Raw genomic sequence first — 27,834 nt, forward strand, 5'->3', positions numbered from 1 at the left:
GTCTCAACCGTTCCCAAACTGTCAGAGATTTGCTTCTTTACTTCGTCCCGCACCCCCATTCTACAGAAGAGCGTGCAGGACAAGGGTGGAGGGCGGGGAAAGCCGGTGGAAGATGCCTGCCCGGGGGAAAGGGTTCCACGAATCCCCGCCCCGGAAGTGGGCTCAAATGGGCGCGGCTTCACGCCGTTTCTCTCGGAGTCTCGAGGCGGGATTGCCGCGAAGCCGTAAAGGGCTCTACCAGTCGTAAAGTGGCGAGGGGCGGAAGTGTCGCTTTACGACGATTTGGAGGAAAGCTGCAGGCCGGCGTGTGCTGCTTGCGATTTTCGGCCGCCCACGTGGGAGACTGTCGGTGGACCGGCGTAGAATTCGTTTCTTTTGGCGTGGATAAGCCACACTGAAGGACATAGTGCGAGCGGAGGCCACTGGTCGTGAGCTGATGGATATTGCTGCTGCAAATGAAGGGACATTGGGTGGAGGTCTGCCTGGTGGTGCTGAGGGGGCGCGGCTAAGTCTCGAGTCCGGTAGGGAGAGAGTCGGGGGCACAGCAGGGGCGGACGCTGGCAGTGCAGAAGCGAGGAATGTCCTGGCAGGAATGGAGAAGACAGAGGGTAGAGAAGGAAGTGGACAAAAAGCAGAGGAGATGCGTGTGGACCTAACGGTTGTGAAACAAGAAGTTATGGACTGGTCGGAAATGGAAGACGGGATGCTGGATGGCCGGTGGGTAAAGCAGGAGCTGGAGGATGGGCCTGAGGTGAAAGAGGAGAAACCAGGCACTTTGGAGGTGAAGCAGGAGATGGATAGTAGTTTTATGGTAAAAGAAGAGAAAGTGGATGAAGCAGAGGTAAAAGAAGAGAAAGTGAAGGTGAAGGAGGAGGTTATGGACTGGCCAGATGTGAAGGAAGAGAAGAAAGATAACTTGGAGATAAAAGAAGAGGTGTTTGTTGCTCAGATCATTAAAAAGGAGGAAATGATGGATGAAGTTTGTGTAAAAGAAGAGAAGTATTTCCCAAAGGAAGAAGGGATGGATGATACAAAGGTGAAAGAAGAGCCTCAGATAAATCCCCCAGTGGGTTTAAAACGGAAACTGTCCATGTCAAGGTAGGACAGGGAGAAATTCATTGGGGGAATAAAGCTATGGAGTCCTCTGTTGTCTGGATGGAAGGAAGTCTAGCAGGCAGGTGTGGAATAATGAAAAATAAATGCAAACATGGGTACCTGGAGCCTGCGTGTTGGTAGTGCAGGGAGGGGGTAATTGGGAAGAAAGGGTTTTGTCAAAGGACAGCAGATTCAGTAAAAATATGTCAGGCTGTTAGTGGTCAGTGGGCAATGGCCAAGTAAGAACGTGTAAATTCTGGGGACCAGAAAACCCTTGGACCAGATTCTGGTTTGACTTAATATGGTCTTCACTCAATATTCTTTAAAAAAGGATAAACATAGGAAAAACTAACAGTGACAACATGGATTAAGTTAAAATTAGGAAGAAAAATGCACTTGAACTCACCCAACTGTCTACTTTCTCAATGGATAGTTAGGAATATGAATATTTATTGCTTTATAATTTCCTTATAGTGTATGACCATGTGACAGCATAGGAAATAAAAGTGGTTAGATTCTTGGGACTATTACTGACTAGACACAGTGGGCCAAATAGAAATGACTGTAGTTTGCCTGTCAGTATCCCAAGATCCTAGAAGAGTAATTGAAGAAAGATGATGGGTAATTGCATTTCTAGATTATTATTATTTATAATAATAAATAATAAAAGGCAGAAAGGCAGGTGGGAGGTGGGGGTGGGAAGTAGGCTTCCCGCTGAGCAGAGAGCCCGATGCAGGGCTTGATCCCAGGACCATGGGATCATGACCTGAGCCGAAGGCAGAGGCTTAACACACTGAGCCACCCAGGGCCCCTCCCTCACTCACTCCCTGGCTTGTGTTTCCCTCTTTTCCTCTCTCGCTGTCTCTCTCTCCCTGTCAAATAAATAAATAAATAAAATCTTTTAAAAAAAGGTACAGCTGATACTTTGTAAATTTGACTTGGCCTCATATTCTTTTTGTGGTATGTGTGCGTTTAAGGATATGTAAATTCATGGATTGGACTATATACATGTGTGCACACACACTCACACACACACAATCTTTAGCAGACTGCCAGGAATTACAAATTAAAATATTAATGAATAATCCCATTCTCTGGTCACAGTAGAACAAAGAAGTCAAAAGTGAGGTTTTTTTTTTTTATTTAATACATGTTTTCTTGAATTACGTAGTACTAACAACATTGTAAATGTAGTGGTCGTTTGGAGGAGACAGTTTCCTAAGAGGAGAATGTTCTAAGGGTGTTTGACAGGTATGGAGTACTTTTATCAGAGTAACTTGCATATATTTCATTCACTGACTGCATGTCTATAAATTGTGATGAGTAATTGAATTAGCATTAAAAATTTATAAATCAATAGGTAGTGTTAATATTTGATAACTTACTAAATTTCTTGTGGACTCTTGTAGGTGTGAAACTTGTGGTACAGAAGAAGCAAAGTACAAGTGTCCACGTTGTATGCGATATTCCTGCAGGTATATGTGTAATTTCCTGTCTTACTACCTTTGTTTGTACCCTTCCCACCTCAGAGTAAAATAGTACCCCCTCATTTTCTCTTCAGTTTGCCATGTGTAAAGAAACACAAAGCAGAACTGACCTGTAATGGAGTTCGAGATAAGACTGCATATGTTTCCATACAACAGTTTACTGAAATGAATCTCCTAAGCGGTAAGTTATCTTATGCATAGCAGATTGATGTTTCCTGGCCATTGGCATATGTCATTTGTTTATTTTCCTGTTTTAAAATTTATAGATTATCGGTTTTTGGAAGATGTGGCAAGAACAGCAGACCACATTTCTAGAGATGCTTTCTTAAAAAGACCAATAAGCAATAAACATGTAAGTATTTCTTTTCATCTCTTCCAGTTAGAATTCTTTTAATCAGTTAGATTTCGTTTTTTTCACCTAATGAATGTAGTTAAGTGGCGTTGTGATCCAGAGCTATTCCAGTTACTAGGGATACTACATCACTGGCCAAAACAAAGTTCTTACCCTCATGGAGCTTGTATTGTGTGGGGAGAGACAGGAGATGAGTAGAGGAACAAATATAATTTCAGATAGAGTTAATTGCATGTAGAAAATAAAGCACAGGAGATAAAAGAATATGAAAATGGTGTTTATTGGGAGGAGGTCATGAGTATTTTCAATACTGTAGTTCAGAGAAGCTTTTCTGAGAGATGATATTTAAGCAGTCATCTGAATGATGAGAAAGAGGCAGCCATATGAACCTTTGGAGGAAGATTGTTCCAGATAGTGACAAAAGCATAAGTAAGACTGAGTTAGGAATGAGGTTGGTGTGTTTGAGGATTAAAAATGGGGACAGGGTGACTGAAACATAGGTGAGTAAGGAGGAGAAGGTTGAACATGGGGTTAGAAAAACTGTTAAGGGCTCCTAATATATCCTAAGTGAAAATAGAAGCCATGGGAAGCTTTTGAGCACGCTTGCCTTTTGAAAGGTCACTCTTGCTGCTGTCTGAAAAATGAGCTTCATTGGGCAAGAGAGTGTTTAGATTCTGATTTTGAAGGAAGAACTAACAGGGCTTGCTCTTCTAACATACCTCATTTTCATACTCTTTCATCCCTTTTGCATTCCTTAAGCTAAGTATGCAAATTAAAGCTTATGTATTTGAAATACTTTGCAACTGCTATTCTAGAACTCATGCCATAGAATTATGTTCTTTTTTCAAAGACCATTTTAATTTTGGAGTTGCAGCATTTTAGCACTTTTAAAACACCTTATTGTTGTTACTGATACAGATTGACATTTCACATATCTAAAAGAAAAATTATCGTGCATCAGCATGGTTTTCTCAAGTTTAATTAAGCATAATTAAAATTCTGCTTAAAAGATAAATTTTTAAATTTTTTTGTTTTTATCATAAAGAATTGCATACATATTTAAAAAGTATAAAATACAAATATACTCTTATTGAGTAATTATAAAGTGAACATCATGTAACTACCACCCAGAATTAGAACATTACCAGCTTCTCAAAAATTATCTGCCACTGACTTATGCTGTTCCTTAATTCAGTCTTCTGAATAGTTTTCTAGTTTAGGACTATATCATCATTAATTTATCCATTCTGTTGATGGACTCTGAATTTTCTATTATAACATGGACTCCAGGTGTTCTGTAATAACGACAACAACAAAAACCTTAAAGGTATTGCAATGAGCACTTCTGTTTATGAATTGTGATTTGTGTATGTACACGTTTTTTCCTAGGGTTTATACCTGGGAGTGGAATTACTCTGTTATGGGGTATGCACATCTTCAGTTTTACTAGATATAACCAAAACATTTTCTGAAGTGGTTATACCAGTTTAGACTTACAATATTGTGTGTACCTGCTGTCACGTCCTCTCCAATACTTGATTTGAGCAGAGTTTTAAAGTTTTTGTCAATTTGATGGCTTTGTAATTTTATCAGGGTTTTTAATTTGCAGTTCTCTAATTTCTAATGAGATTGAGCATCTTTCAAATATATTATTGGCCATTTGGATTTCATTTTGTAGAATGCCTGGTCAAGTCTCTTGATCGTTTTTTATTGGTCAGCTTTCTTTTTCTTACTGGTTTGTAAGTAATTTCTTGAATGCCTATCGGCAGTTGGTTGTATATGTTATAGATACCTTCTTCCATTCTGTGGCTTGTTTTTCACTCTATAATATCTTTGATGAACAGATGTTCTTAACCTTAATATAGTCAAATTTATCATGTTCCCTTTATAGTTAGTAGTTTTATATGTTTATAAAGAAACCCTTTCCCACTTTGAAGTTATGAAGCTGTTCTCCCATAGTTATTTTCTAAAAGTTTTATCGTATTGCATCCAGATTTATGTCTGTAAAGTACCTGGAATCCACTTTTGTGCATCATGTGAAGTGGAGATACCATTTAATTTTCTGTATGGATGATCCAGTTTCTTAGTACCATTTATTGAGAAGTTCATCCTTTCCTACTGCTCTGCAGGGCAGCTATCCATTTATGCTTGGGTCAGTATTTGGCCTATCTTTTCTATTCTGTTGGCCTACTTGTCTGTCCATGCCAATACTACACTCTCAACTGTAGTTTTTTACTGCAACTCACTATCTCACAGAATAGTTTCTCTGACTTTGTTCATTTTCTGGAGTATTGCTATACTCTAGCTATGGGTATGATTCTTTGTAATTCTATACAGATATGATGAATCACCTATTGATTCTACATTCCTCTTTCCCCACCTGAGAATTTTAATTGGGGTTACATTTATTTTACAGAGTAACTTGAGTGATTGGACTTCTTTACAGCATTAAATCTTGAAATCTCTGCATTTATTTAATATATTTAATATCTCTCTAATTTTCTCTGTAGAGCTTTTATACGTTTTTTGTTAGATTTATTCCTAGGCGTTTTAGAGGCACCTGGGTGGCTCAGTCGGTTAAGTGACTCTTGATTTTGACTTAGGTCATGATCTCGGGGTCCTGGGATTTAGCCCCACATCAGGCTCTGTGCTCAGCAGGGAATCTGCTTTTCCTTCTCCCTCTGCTGTCTTTTCCTTGTCTCTCTCAAATAAATAAATTTAATAGATAAATTAAAAAAAAAAAGATTTGTTACTAGACACTTTATTTTTTCATGCTTTTTAAAGTAGTATTTTCTATTTTTAATCTCTTTGCTGGTATTTAGGAATGATATTTTTGTTGTTATTTTATGGGATTATAATTCGCATTTTATAGAATTAAAATCTATACTGTGCCTTTTCTATAGATTCCTTGAGATTTTCTCTATAAACAATTTGTCCCAATTTGTTTTTATCTTTCTGTTCTGTTCTCTTTTTCTTATTAGAATAGCTAGGACTTCCCATTTATTGTCAGATACTAATGATGATAGTAAATATTGATGTTGTAAGTCCCAAGTCCTTCCCTGGATTTGATTTGCTTGATGGATTCATATGATTCAATATACAGTTGTACTCATGGCTAAAACTAATTACAGTGAAAGAATGTAGAGCAAAGTTAGAGAAAAGAAAAGGAACAGAGTCTGAAGTCTGAAGGAATCCAGTTGTAAGCTTCCAAGAATCCTCTCCGTTTGGAGTCACACAGTATGCAGTTAATTCCTCTGTCAGTGAGTTGTGATAAAGCTTGTGAAGTATAGTCTGCTAGGCGAGCTCATTAGAAACTCACTGCACAAGGAGGGCTGGTCACAGAAGCACCTTCCCTCTGCCTAGCAGGTGCCAAATTCCAGACTCCCAGAAGGAAAGCAAGTAAAACTATGTTGTTTATATAAACAATTCAGGCACAGTGAACCACACTTACTGTTTTACAGAAAGTTAGTGTAGGGAACCACTTACCAATCATTCAAATTTCCTTGCACCAGCCAGGGAAAACCTTGCAAGCAAAACCACCTAATGATAACAGTCTCAGGCCTGCTATCTTTTTCTTCAATTTTTATTTATTTATTTACTTACTTATTTGACAGAGATCACAAATAGAGAGGCAGGCAGAGAGAGAGAGAAGGAAGCAGGCCCCCTGCCGAGCAGAGAGCCCGATGTGGGGCTCAATCCCAGGACCCTGGGATCATGACCTAAGCCAAAGGCAGAGGCTTTAACCCACTGAGCCACCCAGGCACCCTTCAGGCCTCCTATCTTAATGCCTCTGTACATCTTTGTTTTATAACTCCTAATTATAGAAGGAAAGCTTCCAAGATTGCATCATGATGTTTGCTCTTAAGTTTTTTCTAGGTGTAATTTGACATCTAGATTATGGAGGTTTTAGTCCTAGTTTGCTATCAGATTTTAACATGAATGATGGTTGTATTTCATCAAATGCTTCTTCTGTATTTGATTATTTTATTTTTGTTCTCTTAATCTATAATCTGTATGAGTAATCTTTAAAAAAAAAATTTTTTTTATTTGACAGAGAGAGATCACAGGTAGGCAGAGAGAGAGGAGGAGGGAAGCAGGCTACCTGCTGACCAGAGAGCCTGATGCAGGACTTGATCCCAGGACCCTCAGATCATGACCCAAGCCAAAGGCAGAGCCTTAACCCACTGAGCCACACAGGCGCCGTATATGAGTAATCTTAATCAGTTTTCTATTTTAAGCTAAACTTGCATGGTGTGCTATTATCATATCATATGCTTTTTATACTCTGCAGAATTCCTTTGAATTATATGTGTGCGTTCACCTTATCAGTGCTCTCATTTTTGTATTTCTCTTCATGAGTGATATTTCCTTTTTAGTGTTCTCAGATTTCCATATCAAAATGATTCTAATTTCATAAAATTATTTGGCAGTGTTCCCATTTTATTCTTGGACGCATTCACTAAGGTTGGAATTACTTCCTTCTTGGGACTTTGGTAAAATTATTAAGGAACCAGTATAGACTTAGGGTTTGGGCCACTGAGGTATAGTTTTTACTATTTGTGGGATTCTGTGGGTTTACTGTGTCTTGATTTAGTGTTACTAGCTATTACATTTTTCTAAGAATTTGTCCATTTGACCCAGGTTTTCACCTTCATTGGCATAAAGTTCTTCATAAACCTATCCTTTACAGTTCTGTAGGAGTTGTAGTAATTTCATTTGTGATATTGGTTATTTGTGTCTTTTTTTTCCTTAGATCAGTCGCTGTTACATGTTTTTTCTATTTTGCTAATGTGTCCTCTTGACTTTTGTTATATCTTTTTTATGTTTAGCTTACTTACACTGTAGTCAGAGAACATACTCTTTTTTTTTTTTTCTTTTTTTTAAGAGAGCATACTCTTCAAGGTCATTCCTTTAAAATACCTTAGTGCTTGTGTTTGTGGCCCAGTTTATGGTCAAGTTTTATAATGTTCTTTTTTGCTTGAAAGAATATTCTGCAGTTGCTGAATATAGTACTCTATATACCCCTTATAGGTCAGGTTTATTAATTATGTTGTTCAAATTGTTTATAATTACTGATACTTTCTGTGTGTTTTGTCTGTAAGTTTCCAAAAGAAGTATGTTAACATTTCCCAGTGGATAAACTCAAATAGGCCTGTTTGATTTGTTTCCCTTTGTGGTTCAGTTTGTTTTTCTTTATATGTTTTAAGGCTAAATTATTAAATGCATACCTCAGGAAGTACTTTTCCCTGGTGTATTTATCCTTTGGCATTATAAGGTAACCCTCTTTGTGTCTAGATTTTTGTGTACTTTGACTAATACTTATAAAGTTCTTTGCTTGGTATTTGTATGGTCTGTTTTTTTCCTTAAGGCCTTTCTGTGTCCTTATGTTCTGGTTGTGGTTGGTTTCCAGTTCTTCTTCCATTTGATAGTCTGTAACTTTTAACTAAATCATTAAGTTCATTTACATTTTAATAAATCACCTGTATAGTTGACTTTAAATGTGTCACATTATTTTTGCTATTTGTATCAGTTTTTTTTCTTCTTCTTATCTTTTGGACTGTTGTTGTTGTTTTCAGTCATTTAAATTTTTCTCTTTATCCGTTTAGAACTTATGGGCCCTTTTCCTATCCTTTCATTAGTTAAGCTGGACTCCACAACGTGCATGCTTAATTTGCCAGTATCTGAAGTTAAGTAGTACCTGAACCCTGTGCCTAAACAACGCAGAAGACCTTATAATAGGAGTTGGCAAACTTTTCTGTAAAGGGTCAAATAGTCAATATTTTTTCCAGGCCATATCGTTTCTGTTACTTTAGCTCTGCTGTTGTATCGAGAAAGCCGTCACAAGCAGTATATAAACGCATGGTTGGAGTGACATCCCAACAAAATTTATCTGTGAAGATAAGTAGCAGGCAGATTTTACTAGCAATTACCTTAAATTCCTCTTGACCTTGTTTGAGAGAGAGAGCACAAGCAGGGGGATGAGCAGAGAGAGAGGAAGAAGCTGACTCCCTGTTGAGTATAGAGCCGACACTGGGCTCCATTCCAGGACCCCAAGATCATGACCTGAGCCAGAGTTAGACACTTAACGCACTGGGCCACCCGGGCGCCCCTTGAGTTTATATATCCCACTTTCTTTGCTCTTTATTCCTTCTCTCATCATCTTAGATCTTACATCTGAGAGACAACTTTTTTCCTGCTTCAAGTACACCTTTAGGATTTCCTGTAGAGAAGAAAATTAGAGGGTTTGCCACTTCTTGGCTTCCTTTGTCAGATTTTTTTTTTTTTTAAGATTTTATTTATTTATTTGACAGAGAGAGATCACAAGTAGGCAGAGAGGCAGGCAGAGAGAGAGAGGAGGAAGCAGGCTCCATGCTGAGCAGAGAGCCCGATGCGGGACTCGATCCCAGGACCCTGAGATCATGACCTGAGCAGAAGGCAGCGGCTTAACCCACTGAGCCATCCAGGCGCCCCGGATTTTTGTTTTTTGTTTGTTTGTTTAATTTTCTATTTATTTGCCTTTCTTCACTTTGAAATGATTTTTCTCTGCAATTCTGGTTTAGGATTAGTGTTCCAGTGTCTTACGGCTTCTGTTATTATTGCAGTCACCTAGAGTTTTTAACTGCCTTTGAAATCTTTTAATCTGGCTGCATTTTTTTATCTTTGGTATTGTGTATTTGTGCTATAATACAAAAAATGCAAATTTCTTTTCATCTTAACTTGATAATTGTTAGATTTCTTGAATCTGTGGCATATCTTCCGTCAGTTCTGGGAAATTTTTAGCACATTTCTATTAAAAGATTACGTCTACCTTATTCCTTATCTTTTCTATAACTACCATTAAATGTGACTTAAGTCCTCTCCCCATATCTTACCTACCTTTTAAGGTCTTTGATTTTTTTAATCTTTTTTGTCTCTGTAATGTATTCTACAAACATTCTAGTTTTATTTGGTTCTTTGAAAAATCTGCTGAGTCCATTTTTATAGTTTCTCTTCACTGTGCATATTTTAAACTGCTAATGTTTTAAAATTTTGTAGAGATACTCTACCGTCTGTGTATGATCCTTTTAGTATCTGAATATATGGGGAATTATCAGCTACCTCTTTTCTCTTTTTGTTCTTGCTCACTGACCTTTGCATTATTCATGCTTCTTTATTTTTTATTTATTCAGTACTGCTTTTTTTTCTTAAATTGTGAGAACTTTTTGAAGAGTAGAGTGCAGGCCTTCTTGTATTCTGCCAGGTACCTGGGAATATTGCAAATCTGCATCTGTCTTAAACCAAGTTGAAAGTTTAAGATTCCCTTGACTACATAAGCAAGGCCAATCATTTCAAATGTTAGCAAGAACTGGCCCATGGCCACAGCTTCTAATGAATTGCTTTCCTTTTTCCCCTTTATTCCAGTCATTCCAATATAAGTTTCCTCGCATGCTCTGGGAATAGGGTTTATTTCTGGTTCGCCCTTAACTTAATATTATTAGGCATGTTCTGTTACTGAGATTCATTTGAGGAGGGTTGAAGATTACAGGGTCTTAACTCTGACCTTTTGGGGGAGAAGGCTGTTGAAAGGGAAAGCCTATATTTGCTAGAATTTGCAAAAGTGGCTTCATTGCCATTCTGACTGGTGTGAGGTGGTATCTCATTGTGGTTTGGATTTGTATTTCCCTGATACTGAGTGATGTGGAGCACTTTTTCATGTGTCTGTTGGCCATCTGGATCACTTCTTTGCAGAAATGTCTGTTCATGTCCTCTGCCCATTTCTTGATTGAATGTCTTTGGGTGTTGAGTTTGATAAGTTCTTTAGAGCTAAAATTAAGTCAGGAAATGAAAGATGTTGGAGAGGATGTGGAGAAAGGGAAACGCTCCTACAAGGTTGGTGGGAATGCAAGCTGGTGCAGCCACTCTGGAAAACAGCGTGAAGGTTCTTCAAAAAGTTGAAAATGGAACTACCCTACCACCCGGCAGTTGCACTACTGGGTATTTACCCTTAAGATACAAAGTAGTGATTCATAGGGGCACATGCATCCGAATGTTTATAGCAGCAATGTCCACAGTAGCCAAACTATGGAAACAACCTAGATGTTCATCAACAAATGAATGGATAAAGAAGATGTGGGGTGTGTGTGTGTGTGTGTGTGTGTGTGTCAGTGTCACACACATACACAATGGAATACTATGCAGCCATCAAAAATGAAATCTTGCCATTTGCAATGACATGAATGGAACTAGAGGGTATTATGCTGAGTGAAGTAGTCAATCAGAGAAAGACAGTTATCATATGGTCTCCCTGATATGAGGAATTTGAGAGACAGAGTGGGGGTTTGGGGGGGTAGGGAAGGAAAAAATGAAACAAGATGGGATTGGGAGGGAGACAAACCATAAGAGACTCTTAATCTTACAAAACAAACTGAGGGTTGCTGGGGGGAGGGGTGTGTGTGGAGAGGATGGTTGGGTTATGGACATTGGGGAGGATATGTGATATGGTGAGTGCTGTGAATTGTGTAAGCCTGATAATCCACAAACCTATACCCCTGGGGCAAATAATACATTATATGTTAATAAAAATAATTAATTTTTTAAAAAGGTGGCTTCATTGCTTTGCTTATCTCTCTGAGCTTTCACTTCTCACTAAATATTGGCGTGTATATTTGTATTTTTCTGTTTTGTTTTGTCTTTTTTTTTACAGCTTTTCGGTGCTTCTAAGGTGATTTTTAAATGTATCTTATTACATGTATTTATTTCCCCCATTGTCTGTAATTCTTCCATGTTTTCAGTGGCAGGGTTGATCCTTATAATCATTGCCACTACTGATACCAAAGTCACATGAGTTATAAAATTGGATGTAATTTCTTAAATTATTTCTCTTCTTAACAAATGATAACTGACTCTTTTTTAACCTGGGCTTATGATTTAATTGTCTCTTTGCATTGCAAAATCTAGATTGCCATTCACTTAACCAAAAACTTGCATTTATATTTGCCTTTGGAGTGTCAAGGAAGAAGTCTTGATGATATTATTTCCTTCACTACTCTCTGGAGTTGACTAGTTCAGCTTAACCAACCCAGACAGTCAGTGGAGTAACACATTTCAGAGCCAGATTATTCACATACCCCATTTTGTATGGTCTACAGTAGTGGCTACTTTAAGTTTGCCTTTGTACTAGCAATGCCATGGTTCCTCCCCTGAGTAAACTGCCTGTCTGGTAATCAAAGCAGGCATGTATAAAGCCAAGTATGGATGGTATAAACCCTTCAGGAAAAGAAAAGGAACTGTATAGGTAGCCCCTATGAATTGCCAAATGACCTATATATTTTAAAAATCCCATTAAATCCTTCTTCTGGCTCATAGAATGTATGGTTGAAAACACAGCCTCTAGAATTAGATATACCTGAGTTTGAATACAGGCTGTCTCTCTCAGGAATAGCTATGTAATGTTGACATCTCATTAATTTTCATTCCTAGATTGGGGGTAGTAATAGTACCTGTCTGATAATATTGTGAGGATTAAATGAGTTATTGCTGTTTAGTACAGTTTGTGAAACATACGTACCCAATGAATCTTAACTATTATATTTTGAACATTGTTTTACTCATTTTAAAATTAATTTGTCCATTTATTTATTTTTTGTTATTAGATGTACTTTATGAAAAATCGTGCCAGAAGACAAGGTATTAACTTAAAGCTTCTACCCAATGGATTCACCAAGAGAAAAGAAAATTCAACATTTTTTGATAAGAAGTAAGTTTCTGATTTCATTCTTAGTATATTGAGTATTCTGATTTGATCAGGAACATCTTTTAAAGTTTGGTTTGCTATAGAGCATTGTTACCTAACATGTAGTCTATAAGCTTTTTGTTATTGGTCTATGCCAAGGTAATTGCACAAATTGAAAATAAGCATTTAAAAACTTACACCAATTTTATGTCATGTGACTAATAAAAATTTGGGCCTGTGGTGTGTGTGTGTGTATATATGTGTAACTGTATGTGTATGTGTAAGTACCATGGAAGTATTTTAGAGGTTACAAGGACAAAATAATAAGGCAGGACCCCTGTACAATTTTGACTGGAGGAGTTTAGTTTTTTTTATTTTTTCTGTCAAACTCCTTTGGGATTCCAGTAAGATTTATTTGAAAGCCAATGTTGGAAAAGAGGGACTTTGAAAACATTTACTCTATAGTAATCTGTGAGTACAGATAAATACAATAGAGATTAGCCTGCTGCTTTCTGTAAGTGTTGGATCTAAAAGGTCCCATTAGTACAGAGGAGACAGGATCCCAAAATACTGTAAGTAGCCTGCTGAATTATTAGGTAATACTTTCTTTTTTTAAAAGTTTTTTTTTTTTTTTTTTTTTTAATTTATTTGACAGAGAGATCACCAGTAGGCAGAGAGGCAGGCAGAGAGAGAAGGGGAAGCAGGCTCCCCACAGAGCAGAGTCCGTGGCAGGGCTCAATCCAAAGACCCTGAGATCATGAGCTGAAGGCAGAGGTTTAACCCACTGAGCCACCCAGGCGCCCCTAGGTAATACTTTGAAATGTCAGCATTCTGGACTTAGAAGTAAAAGATCCTGAGTGGGTTCTACCTTCTTCAGCCTCTTAGTAACTGCAAGGTCTTGAGCAGATTACTTTCTCTGGGCCTCATCTGTATGATGTGGGGGTTGTAGTAGGTAAACTAAGATTCCCTCCCAGTTGTAATGCTTCATAAACTGAAAAGACAAAACCATCAGAATTACCATTATTCTGATAAGCTTTCCACCTTTTCAAAAGAAGTTACGTTAGAAGTTGTAGATCCATTTATTTTATGTTTCAAAACAAATATTTGTAAAAGTGATTTTCCTTTTTTCTGGGTAGCTTCCAGAAATAAAGTAATGTTTTTCATTTATCAAATATGAGGTAATTCCAGTGTGCATTTTCAAACCAACATATTTAGAAATTGACATACTGTATTTGAAATTTAAGGTAACTGGTTCACGTCTTCTCAAATACAAAATGTATTCTTATGAAGGAAGCCATTCAGATTGTCATCAGAGCTTAGTTCTTAGTACTTAAAAGCATATATCCTCAAATGTAAAATTATGGGGTCTCTAGAAACATGAATGTATGTGGGAAGTTTTTGTTTTTGTTTTTGTTTTTCAAAAATAAATATTAAGTGTATTTCTTGGGTTTAGAACCCAAATTTATAGTTGGTTATTTTCAGATCTCTGAAGTAGCAAATGGGACTCTTTTGCTCATGAATTTATAGTTATTTGGAATTGGTATTCTTAAAATTTTTTAGTGTTTTCACATGAGGGGATTAGCAACATAATTCAAAATAGGATTTAGAGTCAGTTTCTTTGCTTTTTTCACATCTGTAAAATGGAGATGATGATAGCTATTATATAGAGTTGTGACCTTTTTTTTAAGACTATGTATTTGAGATAGAGCGAGAGAGAAAGTACACAAGCAGGAGGAGGGGCAATGGGAGAAGGAAAAGCAGACTCCCCACTGAGCAGGGAGCCCATGTGGGGCTCAATCCCAGGACCAGGGGATCATGACCTGAGCCAGAGGCAGATGGTTAACTGACTGAGCCACCCAAGCGCCCCAAGTTGTAACCTTTATTGTAAAAATTTACCTAACCACTAACTGGAATGTAGGAAGGAATCAGTGTATGTAGCAACTGTAAAAATAATATATACCCATCGTTGGGCACCTGGGTGGCTTAGTGGGTTAAGCCACTGCCTTCGGCTTAGATCATGATCTCAGGGTCCTGGGATCGAGTCCCACATCGGGCTCTCTGCTTGGCAGAGAGCCTGCTTCCTCCCCTCTCTCTCTGCCTGCCTCTCTGCCTACTTGTGATCTTTCTCTGTCAAATAAATAAATTCTTAAAATACACACACACACACACACACACACACACTCATCATTAAAAAGTTTAAAGGAGGTGCCTGGGTGGCTCAGTGGATTAAGGCCTCTGCCGTCAGCTCAGGTCATGATCCCAGGGTCCTGGGATCAAGCCCCGAGTTGGCTCTCTGCTCAGCGGGGAGCCTGCTTCCTCCTCTCTCTGCCTGCCTCTCTGTCTACTTGTGATCTCTGTCTGTCAAATAAATAAATAAAATCTTTAAAAAAAAAAAAAAGTTTAAAGGAAAAAGAGCACCTATAATTCCATTATGTAGAGATGACCACTGATAACCACTTGATGTTTCCTTCTAACCCTGTTTTCTTCTACTTTTCCATTAATAAAATAAAACGTGGTATTAAATGCATAAGAATATACAAAGTTACATGACTTTTCAAGTTAGACATTGCTAATTTTTTATGACTAAAGAATTACTTTTTTCTACAACTAGAAGCTCTTTTCTTGTTAATGCAGATCTGCCTTATTTCTAAATAGTGTATTCCAGCAATGGCTACTATGTTTAAATTTATTTAATTATTTCCATATTCATGAACATTTAGCTTTTTTCTAGTTTCTAATTGTTAGCAATAATGCCACGATAAACATTACATTAAATTATTCTTCCTTGAAGAACTGTTTTGTGTGTTTACATGGCTTTTTCTGTACCATCAGTCCTTAGAAAGTAGACTTACTGGATCAGAGACAATAGAGACTACATCTGGTTATTGGAAAGGGTGAGCTTTTGAATATTTTTTAAAGATGTACCTGCTTATAGCTCATTTTACTTGAATATTTTTTTAAGATGTGCCTGTTTATAGCTCATCTTACTCTGTTCCATACATAGGGAATATTTTTACTAGTCTCTTTATCCTTTGATTTGGTCTTACATTCATTTTTGATGCATTTTAAATAGTTGTAAATATCTCTACAACCTAGAGATAGTAAGATGGAATAGTTAAGAGCAGAAACTGGAGCCAGACTACTTATATTCAAATTTGTAATCAGCCTCCTCCTAGCTACGTGATACTAAGCTAAACCACTAACTTCTTTTTGCCTCAGTTTCCTCATCTGTAAACTGTGATTTATAGTAATAAACTGGTACTAAACTGGTTTTCATTTCCATTTGTAGTGTATGAGAATATCCATTTAAATGTCTCAATACCACTGAGTTTTCTCTTTAAAAAAATGTTGCTAAATTGGAAGGTTGCAATGACATTTTTTTATTTGCTTTTTATTAATTGTTACTGTGATATGGAATATTTGAATACATGTTTCAGAGTATAAAGTTTGACTTAATCCAGTCCATTATGGTAAGATGATCTTTCATTCGTAGGACCATTTTGGGGGTCAGTTCAGTGAAAAAAAAATAATAATAAAAATAATTCAAAATCTATGTAACTAAATTTTCCATTTGTTTGTTGTGAAATTACCCATTATTATTTTTAAATGAAATGGTTTTGCTATTAACTGAATTTAAAATGTCTGCATTTAGATGTTAGATGAATAAAACATTAAGGTGAGGTCCCACTTGGGTGAAAGCCATACTGAATATTGAGAGTATTGCTGATTAGTTAATTGATAATCAGCTTGGAAATCTCCTTAGTGTGTCCCAATATTTTGTTCATTCTTGTTCAGCATTTTCATTAGTGATTTAGGTCATGATTTCTCATCTTGGCCCTCCTGACCTTTTGACCCAGAGAATTCTTTGTTTTGAGGGGCTATTTTGTGCATTTTAGGGTGTTTAGTAGCATTCCTGTCCTCTGCCCACTAGATGTTGGTCACACACACACACACACACACACACACATCTACCCAGCCACCTCTCTTGTGGCAACAGGAAATGTCTCTAGAGATTACCAGATGTTTCCTGGAGTTGGGGGCAGAGGGGAGAGACAGAATCACTCCTACTTCAGATTCAAGTGATTTAGATTAATACAAAAGATGTACTTCTTGAACTTAATGTATAGTAGAATCAGGATTGCAAAAAATTTCTGTTGCTCAAAGGTGGTGTATAAGTAGCAAGATAAATATATAAGATCCTGTCTTCACTCATAGGGGAAAAAATGGAACAAAATTTTAAAAAATTTAGAAGTATTGGGGCACCTGGGTGGCTCAGTGGGTTAAGCCTCTGCCTTCGCCTCAGGTCAGGATCTCAGGGTTCTGGGATTGAACCCCACATAGGGCTCTCTGCTCAGCAGGGAGCCTGCTTCCTCCTCTCTCTCTGCCTGCCTCTCTGCCTACTTATGATCTCAGTCTTTCAAATAAATAAAATCTTTAAAAATTTAGAAGTATCTTCTTTAAGATACCTTTGTTTTCTTAGCCATTCATATGAAAATGACTAGGTTTTAATGATTTAAGTGTTATTTTATGATTTAGTGTTATTAGATGATGTGTTATTTAAGATGATTGCTAGAAAGGGAGAAGAGGGGGATACTAAATCTTTTCAAAGGATTATTTTCACTTCCCATGCCCCAGTATTCTATTTTTTTTTTTTAAGATTTTATTTATTTATTTGACAGAGAGAGATCACAAATAGGCAGAGGCAGGCAGAGAGAGAGGAGGAAGCAGGCTCCCTGCTGAGCAGAGAGCCCGATGCGGGACTCGATCCCAGGAGCCTGAGATCATGACCTGAGCCGAGGGCAGCGGCTTAACCCACTGAGCCACCCAGGCGCCCCACCCAGTATTCTATTTTTACGAGGTTCGTTTTCAGTACTTTTTTTCAACTTTTAGAAGCGATTAATGCTTTTACTCAGATAAACCTGAATTTGAATATTGCCTCTACCATTAAGTACATACTAGGTGACCTTCGGCAAGATTGAATTTACTGTGTTGAGAGGATTAAATGAAGTTACACCTAAAGTAGTACCTGGCACTTAGTAAATGATATACAATGACAATTCAAGGTCTGCTTTTCTTATCTGAAATCCTTGGAGATATGGTAAATTTACTATATTACGTTGACCTCTAAGAGGTCTGAAGCAGCATTACATAATCAAAGGATACTATGTCTACAGTGAAACCTGTAAATGTTTACATTATAATGGGTAAATAATGATTGTGAACTGGCTCAGGCAGGTTTTGCTGGCAAAAAAGTTACTGAGAAAACTTGCAATTTCTGATACTTGGGGATTTTACTGTTATTGTTCACATGAGATTTTGGTCCTGTGTACGAAGATGATTGCTGTAACTCCCTCAATATTAAATTGGTTATTGCTTGTTTAAGCAGCTTGAGTTACAATATAGTCAAAAACTCAAATCGAACTTGTTTAAAATTAAACATTCCAGTGGTAATTTTTGAATAGAGTGAGGAATTCTTTGTGGGTATTACCACACATAAATACATGTGAAGTGTGACTTTGCTCCATTGTGTCTGGGTTACCTCTGTAGAACTATCAGTATAGTTACATAGCAGGTGCAATACATACCTTAGAAGCGTGAGGTTTATTGTAAATGAGGCATCCTTTATGGCAGGAGTTTTTGACCAGTATGACTGTGAATCTCTTAAATCTCAGTGAATAGATGGTCCTGACACATCATAGAAAGATATGTACATATAAATACATGGCCTGTAGGTATATGTTGATAATATCTAATGAAGGTATGGGTTAGCCAGGCCAGTTTGCTCTTCGACTGTTGAGAATATACATTAGTGATCATTTTAGAAGGCAGTTTAGTAATATTTTTCAAAATGTTATATACACATACTTAAATAATTTAGCCTACAGATGTATTCATACACTTTACAGAATTACACATATCTATGCCGGCCTTGTTTTTAATAATGTAAAAAATGCAACAACTCAAGTGTTCAGTACTGTGGGACTGAGTTAAATTGATTGTATCTTCCCAAGGTTGAATTCTTGGTACCCAGAGACAAACTAGATGTGGAAGAATTGTTGTCAAATGACATCATATGTTCAATGAAAGAAAAAACAGAGTTTTTAAACATTTATCTGAAAGATAGGAAGCTCACTTTTCCTATTGATGTAAAATTTGCATGCAGTGAAATACACAAATCTTAAGAGTACCCTTGTTGAGTTTTGACAAATTCATATACAGGCATACCTTTTTTGTTGACTTCACTTTATTGTGCTTTGCAGATACTGTTTTTTATAAGTTTAAGGTTTATGACAGTCCCGTCAAGCAAGTCTTTTGGTGCCATTTTTCCAACATTTTGCTTGCTTCATGTCTCTGTCACATTTTGGTAATTGTCAGAGTGTTTCAAACTTTTTTGTTATTATTTATCATGGTGATCTGTGATCAGTGATCTTTGATGTCACTATTGTAATTGTTTTAGGGTGCCATGAAGTGCACCCATTTGAGACAGTAAACTTAATTGATAAATGTGTGGATTCTGACTGTTCCACCAACTGGCCATTCCCCATCTTTCTCCCTCTCTTCGTGCCTCTTATTCCAAGTACAACAATATTGAAATTAGGCCAATTAATAATGCTATAGTGACCTCCTAAGTGTTCAAGTGTAAGAAAGAATTCTCATGTCTCTCACTATAAAACAAAAGCTAGAAATGATTAAGCTTAGTGAAGAAGGCATGTCAAAGCCAAGGTAGGCCTAAAACTAGGCCTATTGTACCAAACACTTAGCCAAGTTCTGAATGCAAAGGAGAAGTTCTTAAAGGAAATTAGAAGTCTACTCCAGTGAACACAGGAATGATAAGAAAGCAAAACAGCCTGTTGCTAATACGAAGAAGGTTTAAGTGGTCTGGATAGAAGATAGACCAGTGACAACCTTTCTGTAAACCAAAGTCTAATCCAGATCAAGGCTCTGAATCTTTTCAGTTCTATGAAGGCTGAGAGAAGTGAGGATGCTGCAGAAGAAAAGTCTGAAGCTAGAGAGATTGGTGTGTGAGGCTTAAGGAAGGAGGTCCTCCCGGTAACATAAAAGTGCAAAGTAAAGTAGCAAGTGCTGATGTAGAAGCTGCAGCAAGTTACCCAGATGATCTAGCCAATATAATTAGAGGTGATTACACTACACAACACATTTTCAGTGTAGACAAAACAGGCTTATATTGGAAGAAAATGCTGTCTAGACTTTTCCTAGCTAGGAAGGAGGTCAATGCCTGGCTTCAAAGCTTCGGGGAGAGGCTGACTATCTTACTAGAGACTAATGCAGCCAGTGAGTTTAAGTTGAAGCCAAGGGTCCTTTACCATTCCAGAAATCCTAGCATGCTAAATCTGCTCTGCTTAGGCTCTATAAATGGAACAACAAAACCTGGATAACAGCACATCTGTTCATAACATCATTTACTGAATTAAGCCTACTGTTGAGAACTACTATTCAGACAAAAAGATTCCTTTCTAAATATTGCTGCTCATTGACAATGCATCTGGTCATCCAAGAGCTCTGATGGAGCTAGACAGTAAGATGAAACTTGTTTTCATTTTTGCTAACACAGCATCCATTCTGCAGTTCATGGGTCAGGGGTCACTTAGGCCTTCAAGTCTCACTATTTAAGAAATGCAGTTCATAAGTCTATAGCCTCCATAGATAGTGGTTCCTCTGATGGACCCAGGCAGAATCCATTGAAAACTTTCCAGAAGGGGACCCACCATTCTAGTTGCTATGAAGAACATGTGTGATTCATGGGAAAAAGTCCATATATCAGCATGACAGGTATGTTTAGAAGAAGTAATTCCAACCCTCATGGAGGACGTTGATGGGTTTAAGACATCCGTGGAGGCAGTAACTACAGATGTGGTAGAAGCAGCAAGAGCACTAGATAGAAGTAGAAGTGGAGCCTAAAGAGGTGGCTGAATGGCTGTGATCTCAATACAACTTTCACACGTAAGGAGATATTTCTTATGAGTGGAGAAAGTGGTATCTTGAGATAGAATCTACTGCTGGTGAAGGTGCTCTGAAGATTGTTGAAATGACAACAGAGGATTTAGAATGTTAAACTTAATTGATAAAACAGTGGTAGAGTTTGAGAGGACTGACCTCAGTATTGAACGTTCTGTGGGTAAAGAACTCCAAGCATCATCTGCTATGGAGAAATCATTTATGAAAGGAAGAGTCAGTCAATGCAGCAAACTTGATTGTTGTCTTGTTTTTTAAAATTGCCACCCTGATCATTCAGCAGCCATCAATACTGAGACAAGGCCCTCCCCCAGCAAAAAGTGACGACTCACTGAAATCTCAGATGATGGTTCGCATTTTTTATTTTTTAGCAATAAGGTATTTTTTTAATTTGAGATATGTACTTTGTTTTTTTTAGACATAATACTGTATGTACACTTAACAGACTGCAGTATGATGTAAAAATAACTATGCACTGGGAAACCAAAAAATTCATTTCACTGGCTTTGTTGCAGTATTTACTTTCATTACAGTGGTCTGAAACTGAACCCATGATTATCTCCGAGGTATGCCTATATCTATGTAACACTGTATATATAGAATATTACCTTCACCCTGGAAAGGTCTTTCCTTGTTAGTTCCTCTCCTCACCAGGGACATCCTGTGATGTCCTGGTGTTGAGTTTTGCCTGATTTAAAATTCCATATATGAGATCATATAGCTTACCCTTACTTTTGAATGAGAGTTTAGCTGAATATTAAATATCTTGATATTTTATTTTGATACTTCCATTCAGTTACTTATTCCCTTCTTTCTTTTTTTTGCCACTTGTAAGAACATTCTCTTTTTTGTCCCTTGCAGTTGCTTTTCAGATCTTCACTTTTGTCTTTGGAGTTCTGCAGCTTCAGTATGATATGGGTCTTCATGTGATTTTTTTGAAAAAATTTATTTATCTTCCTTGGCATTTGTGCTTTCTGCATATTGCAGTTCTGGGAATTCTAAGGCATTATTTTAATATCTCATTTGTTTGTTTTTGCTACTTTCAGGGTAATTTATTCAGTTACATCATTCAAGTCACTATCTCTTCAGCTGTGTCTAATTAATCTTATCTTTAGCTCATGTAGTGTTTTTTGTTTTAGTTTTGTTTTTCATTTCTAGAAGTTTTGTGTCTTTCCCAAATCTCTCTGCTCTTTTAGATCAAACTGTATTCTTTTCTCATGTTTAAGTTTCCCTTTGTTTAATAATTTAGAACATTTATTATCTGTTTAAATAATTCCAGTATTAGAAGTCTGTTACTGCTGTGTGCTGTTTCTGCTGACTTTTGGTTATGGTGGCTGGTTTTCTTGTTTTTTTCCTTCTAAAAAAGAGCTGTGAACACAAGTTGACATAGAAGGTGGCATGCATTTGCTTATGCCAAGATACTCTATGGCTCCAATTCAGGATCCTTTTTAGTTTCTTAGTCTTAAATTTCTTAGACTATATTAGTAGGGATAATTTGAATCCCAACCAATTTGAGGAAGCTACAGTTCCACATTTTCAATTGAGGTCTTTCCCTCTACTGTTTCTACCTTTCTCCTAGAGCCCGAGCTAAGGCCCACATATTTCCTAGTTGTTTCCTTTGCTAGTGGTCAGGATTTTTCTGGTTTACATTTTCACTGGCTTTATGGTGTGATCCCAGTTTGAGGTCTCCAAAATATGTGGGTCCAAGATCATGTCTCCTGTCATCCCATAGTTGTGTACAAGCCTCTCGGTACCAAAATTGGCAAAGGTTTCCAGAGCAGGTGTCGATTCAGCATTCCCCCAGGGTCTTTAGTTCCTGCTTCCTTTTGGTTCCGAAAGATATCTCTTACCTACCTATGAGCTCAGTCTGTTTATTTCTCCAGGATTTCTTAATGTATGCTATTGAGAAGGTTTTCAGATTATCTCTTCTAAAATGTCTTGTTTAAAATAAACAGTGGCCCCAGGACAAAGATAAGGCAGTAGGGGAAAAGAGATGGATCAGGAAGACATGATAATTACTTGTTCACTTAGCAATTCCACTTCTAGAAATTTATTTGATAGATACAACCATTTAAATGGAATATGTACAAGGATATTGAGTGCAGTGTTGTTTGTAATAGCAAAAGAGTAGTATGAATCTAAATAATTTGTCAGGAGTGGACAGCATAAATTATGGCATGTTTTTACAATGGAAAAAGAATGGAACAGGTCTGAGTGTACTAATACGGAATGTCTAAGAGAGTCTAAGTCTGAGAAGATGGTAGATGTGTGCCCGTTATTTAACAACACTTTGAATTAATAATTGAGCGCCTGTCCTGTGTTAGAAGCTAGCCACTAGATGTCTCTCTTGTAAAGAAGTAACCTTTTATTTACAGATTCGCAAAATTACTTTGTTTCCTTCAGATAAAATTACAGCATTCTAATTATATTGCAGTAATATACCCATCTACCTCTTTATTAATGTCAGTAGCATTTTTTCCTTAACCAGTTATGTGGTGATACCCTTCATAAAACACAGTATTTTACTTGCATGATGACCTATAAATAGTATACTTTACTGCAAATTGACTTTAGAAAAGAGCAAAGGAAAAGGAAATGATGGGTTTAACAGTTGTGGTAATAGAAGGACAAGTGGATTTTGCAGTGATCTAGTTTGGTGGAAAGATTTCAGAGCAACAGCAGGGATTTAGAAAAAACAGTATGAAAAAGTAGAAACTTAATGATTCCCCAAACAGGCATTTCCTTACTGGGGCCGTGTAGGCAGTGGTAAGGAAGTTTCTGTGACATAGCATCACAGAGGTGGTACTTTTCCATAGCAGCAATTAGCCAGCATTCATGAAAATGGAAAACACCCTTGGTCTTCTTGGAGTCCCCGCTTAGGTTCAGTTAAGGAAGTCCTTCCGCAGTCCCCAGGTGTACTACTTCATGATATGCCTCTGGCATCTGTTCTTTCCCCTTCCTTCACCATAGCATTTATCAGCTGTATTCTCCCATGCGGGCCCACCTTGTCTCACCCTGGATTATTGAAGAGCTTCTGAGTGCCCACCCTACCTCAGTGTCTCCTTACTTAATTCACTTGACACATGGCTGTCTGACACATCTTTATAAAATGTTTTTTTATTGAGACAGTCACCTGCTCAAAATCAAGAAGTTAAGTCTAGGTTTGAGGCTGGTCTTATGGGAGACTATCAGATGCAACAGGATAAAGTAGTAAAGGTAAGACACTGTGTGTGGTTTGGTGTGTCTACAAACTAGGTTGGGAGTTGGTAAGTGGTAGGAGATGAGGTTGGAGAGAGCCCCACTTGGGCTGGGCTTTGCAGGACTTTATATGCCATGTCAGGGAGTTGAGATAGTCCTACTTTGAGCAGAAAATGTTCCTTTTGGTATGAGGGATCCCTACTGAATGGTCTGTCCCCACCTGATTTCCTAATACAGTCAAGCAAGTATACCCAGGCTGGTCACCATGCTTAATCCTAGAATGTTTTCCTCATCCATTATTTTCTAACCATCTGTGAAGACACAATAGCTCATCTTTTCTGTTACTTCTTTTTGCTGCAGTTCCTATAGTACATATTTTCTCCACAGTTAATACGAAACACATGCTGCATTTAGTGCTGGCATTCAGTTTTTGGTATGCATATACATGTGTTCTCCTTTCTGCATTCTAGTGTTTCTTAGTAAGGGCTCTATTGGCATTTTGAACAGGACTGGTTTTTTGTTGTGTGGGATTTTCCCATGCATTACAGGAAGATTAGCATTTCTGTTCTCTCCCCACTAAAATGCCTGAAGTGCTTCCTAGTCTTGGAACAGTCAGAACTGCCCAGCCATTTCCAAATGTCCCCACCGCCCAGGTTGGTACAACTCCCAGTTGAGAACTAGTTTATTAAATGCTCAAGTATTTATCAGTTATTTGAAGCAAGATGTACTTTTTCATTTCAGTCTTCACCTGCTATATCCATTTTCTTAATATACTGTCTACTAAAGCCAGTACCACATACTTAACCTGTTTCCTATTATTATTGTGTAGTGGTGAAACTAATTTTTAAAAGAGCAAAATGTAATATATAACTGGAACTTTTCAAAGTATTTTCATAATGATGTGAGACATATAAAATTATGGTTTTTATTCTCCCCAATTCCAGTAATTTTAATCCATGCTAAGTAACTACACAGATCCTTTGTATTCACTCTTCCAAAAACACTTATTATGGTACCAATCCTAATAAAATAGATGGATTATTTTTATGAGGAATAGTTATATTTATTCTTGAGACTTTAAAATTTGTTCTTGAAATGTATTCTAAAAGATAAAATGTCTGTGAGTGAAGGATTGTGTAGGTATTTTACACATTTGTTTTTCCCTCGAAGGGTTTCAAAATTTGGTAGATTTTCTTTCTGCTTTAAATTCAGGTAAAGTTTTATAACTGATGGTGGAACAAAATGGTTTTTTCCTGAAATTCCTTCAGGTAGAATGTGCTGCTTCCAAATTTCATAAGAGTTGACAATTTACAGTTTAGTCTATCTTCCTTTTCTACTGCTTCAGAATTAAAAATGAAAGATGAAACCTAGAAAGAAGAAAACTTCAGTTCTTTATATCAGGATGCTTGAAATAAAATACCCAACTCAAACCAGTTTGAGTTTTAAAAGGGTATATTATTGGCCATCATAACTGAATGTCCAGAGGTAGAATGACTTCAGAGTTAATAGATAAAATGACTCGATTACATCATCAATAACCCAGTTTTTTGCTGGTTCTCCATTGTATCTTCCGTGGCATAAGCTCAATCCTCATGCTCATAGGGTGCCCTGGTAACAGTTTGAGTTGCAGTTAAGATCCAGGAGTGCTTCTCTCCCAGCATTATTGAACAGAAAGCCTGAAATTCACCACAATAAGACCACCTAGGTCATCTGCCCAGTCCTGATCCATTGTGTCAAGGAAAATCTAGGGTAGTGATTTTCTTAAGCCAACCAATTAAGTGCATATCCCTAGAGGTAGGGAATGGGTTCCATTCCTCAAAGCATGGTTATAGATTAGGAACGAAGGTGGTGGTAAGAGACTGCCAAGGAGGCAGTTAAACTATAACTGTTATAAATGATTTCAAAATATGAAGGCAAATATATAAAATATAACTGAACTGCATTTAAATTAACAGTACGTAAAGGTACATGGCTTGTTATTGAACTTGCAGTTCTGGTAAGTTCATAATGGTAGAGTTGATTAGAGCATAGACTCTGGAGTTATTGTACTGTCTGGGTTCAAATCCCACCTCTGCAACTTTCCAACTTAATAATGACCTTGAGAGACTTTTCTCTGTCTTAGGGTTCTCATCTGTAAAATGAAATAATGGCATTCATCTCAGAGTTAAAAGAAGTAAAAAGAAGTAATACAGGTAAAACCTTTAGAACAATGTCGGACATATTAAAAGCACTTAATAAACTAGGGGCACCTGGGTGGCTCAGTGGGTTAAAGCCTCTGCCTTCGGCTCAGGTTGTGATCCCAGGGTCCTGGGATGGAGTCCTGCATTGAGCTCTCTGCTCAGCAGGGAGCCTGCTTCCTCCTCTCTCTCTGCCTGCCTCTCTGCCTACTTGTGATCTGTCAAATAAATAATCTTTAAAAAAAAAAAAAGAAAGAAAGAAAGAAAGCAAAAAAAGAAGCACTTAATAAACTATTGTTATTACTGTTGCTCCTTGCTAGTACTCTGGTAAAAGGTTCTGCTGGTAGGTTGATCAGCTATGGACTTTACTAACTTAATTAGTGATATAGTATTCTGAAGATTAGAAATGTGGAAATTCTAGCTTTAGTTTACTCCCATGGAGTCACCTATATTTAAAAATCAGAAGTAAAAATTTTAGACATATTTGAACTGACATGACCTATTATTGTGCTTCTCAAAAGTAGTGAGAAACATTTCCCTTAATAATTACAAATAAGGGCTGAAAAGTTAATGTCTTGAATATACTGTAGAATATACTATAGAAATATTTACTAGGAGAGTTAAGTAGTAGGATGATGATTCTCCCTCCAAGCCCTTCATTTCATTTTTTTAAAAGCTTTGTTGTTGGTGCATTAACCACAAAATAAAATCCACAGGGTTTAGCAGAACATTCAGGACTTTTAGCAATCTAATATGAATCCAAATGGTCAGTTTCATCTCCAGCCACATGGTAACTGGAATTTGGTCAGGAACTCGTGGCAAAATATTCTCAGTTAAAGGACCTGTGAATATTTCTTTGCTAAGCTTTGTAACTCAGAACACTAGATTGAATGTAGAATTACAACAATGGTAAAAACAGTAACACATTTTTGATATATTCTGAGCTCTCAACATATATTTACTCATTTAATCCTATGATATAAATACTATTGTTATTCCCCACTTTACTCTGAGAAACGGAGATTTATCTCTTGCTCAAGATCACATCAAGTTACAAATTGTTAAGAGTAGGACTTAAGCCCAGAATCCACTTAACCTTTGCCTTCTCTTACCTCTGGTCCATACAGTATGTTGAGTATTCTTCCTCTGTATAGCAGCCATGAAGAACAAGGTGCTTTCATATGGAAACTCTGTGTTTCTCTCATAGCCATATGGAAGGGAAACACAGTGCCCAGGATTGGTGGTTAATTTAAGCCCTAAACAGAAGCTTTCCATGGCCTCGTCCCCTTTGTTCGCATGCTTAATGCTTAGGGAGCCCTTTGGAGTGTTCTTTGAGTAAATACTGGTTAGTCAGTGAGAGAGTGGAATGAAAATTGTTAATTTTTTTTTTTTAAAGAACAAAAATATTCAAGCTCGTTTAAATTTTATATTAGAAATCTTAGTACTAAGAATTCAGCCTTCATATGTAACTCTTAGCTGTGGAATATTTCTTGAGGAAGATAGCTTTGAAGCTGTCAAAATGATTAGATGGGTAACCCTAGTTCTGGTAGGGCAATAATCTCTGAGATAAAAAGGAAACCTCTTAAAAGAACACTTCCACTAAGCAATATTTTTAGGTTTAAAAAGAATGGTCAAATTAGTCCTGTCCTTTCTAGGACTATCATCCTCTACTTTCCCATGGAAACATTTTATTTTGCTGATTATAAAAATTAGCAAATTATTATGTCAGAGATTTAATAGAGATGTATAAAGTAAGAATTAAGTCCTTTCATTATGAAATAACCGTAGTTAAAAGTTTGGGGCATGTCCTTCATACTTGTAAACACATTTATGGATATG

The 27,834-nt window shown here is 37.2% G+C and overlaps 1 protein-coding gene across 3 annotated transcripts in view; it reads left to right on the top strand.

Moving 5' to 3' along the window:
- Positions 1-251: 251 nt before the first annotated feature.
- ZNHIT6 (zinc finger HIT-type containing 6) overlaps positions 252-27,834 on the top strand; it is a 194,780-nt gene continuing 167,197 nt past the window's right edge. For 2 of the 3 annotated variants that reach the window (XR_004289758.1, XM_032360917.1), the window contains exons 1-5: positions 253-1,098; positions 2,505-2,570; positions 2,657-2,763; positions 2,849-2,934; positions 12,567-12,670. Coding sequence is in view for 1 of the 3 variants with exons in the window: in XM_032360917.1 (XP_032216808.1) it covers positions 437-1,098; positions 2,505-2,570; positions 2,657-2,763; positions 2,849-2,934; positions 12,567-12,670 (1,025 nt within the window). In the remaining 2 variants the exon portion in view is untranslated. Of the gene's footprint in view, positions 1,099-2,504; positions 2,571-2,656; positions 2,764-2,848; positions 2,935-12,566; positions 12,671-27,834 lie in introns of all 3 variants that reach the window. The other variant, XR_004289757.1, reaches the window with a different exon arrangement.

The sequence above is a fragment of the Mustela erminea genome, chromosome 10 (assembly GCF_009829155.1).
Source record: "Mustela erminea isolate mMusErm1 chromosome 10, mMusErm1.Pri, whole genome shotgun sequence".
Classification (NCBI taxonomy): domain Eukaryota; kingdom Metazoa; phylum Chordata; class Mammalia; order Carnivora; family Mustelidae; genus Mustela; species Mustela erminea.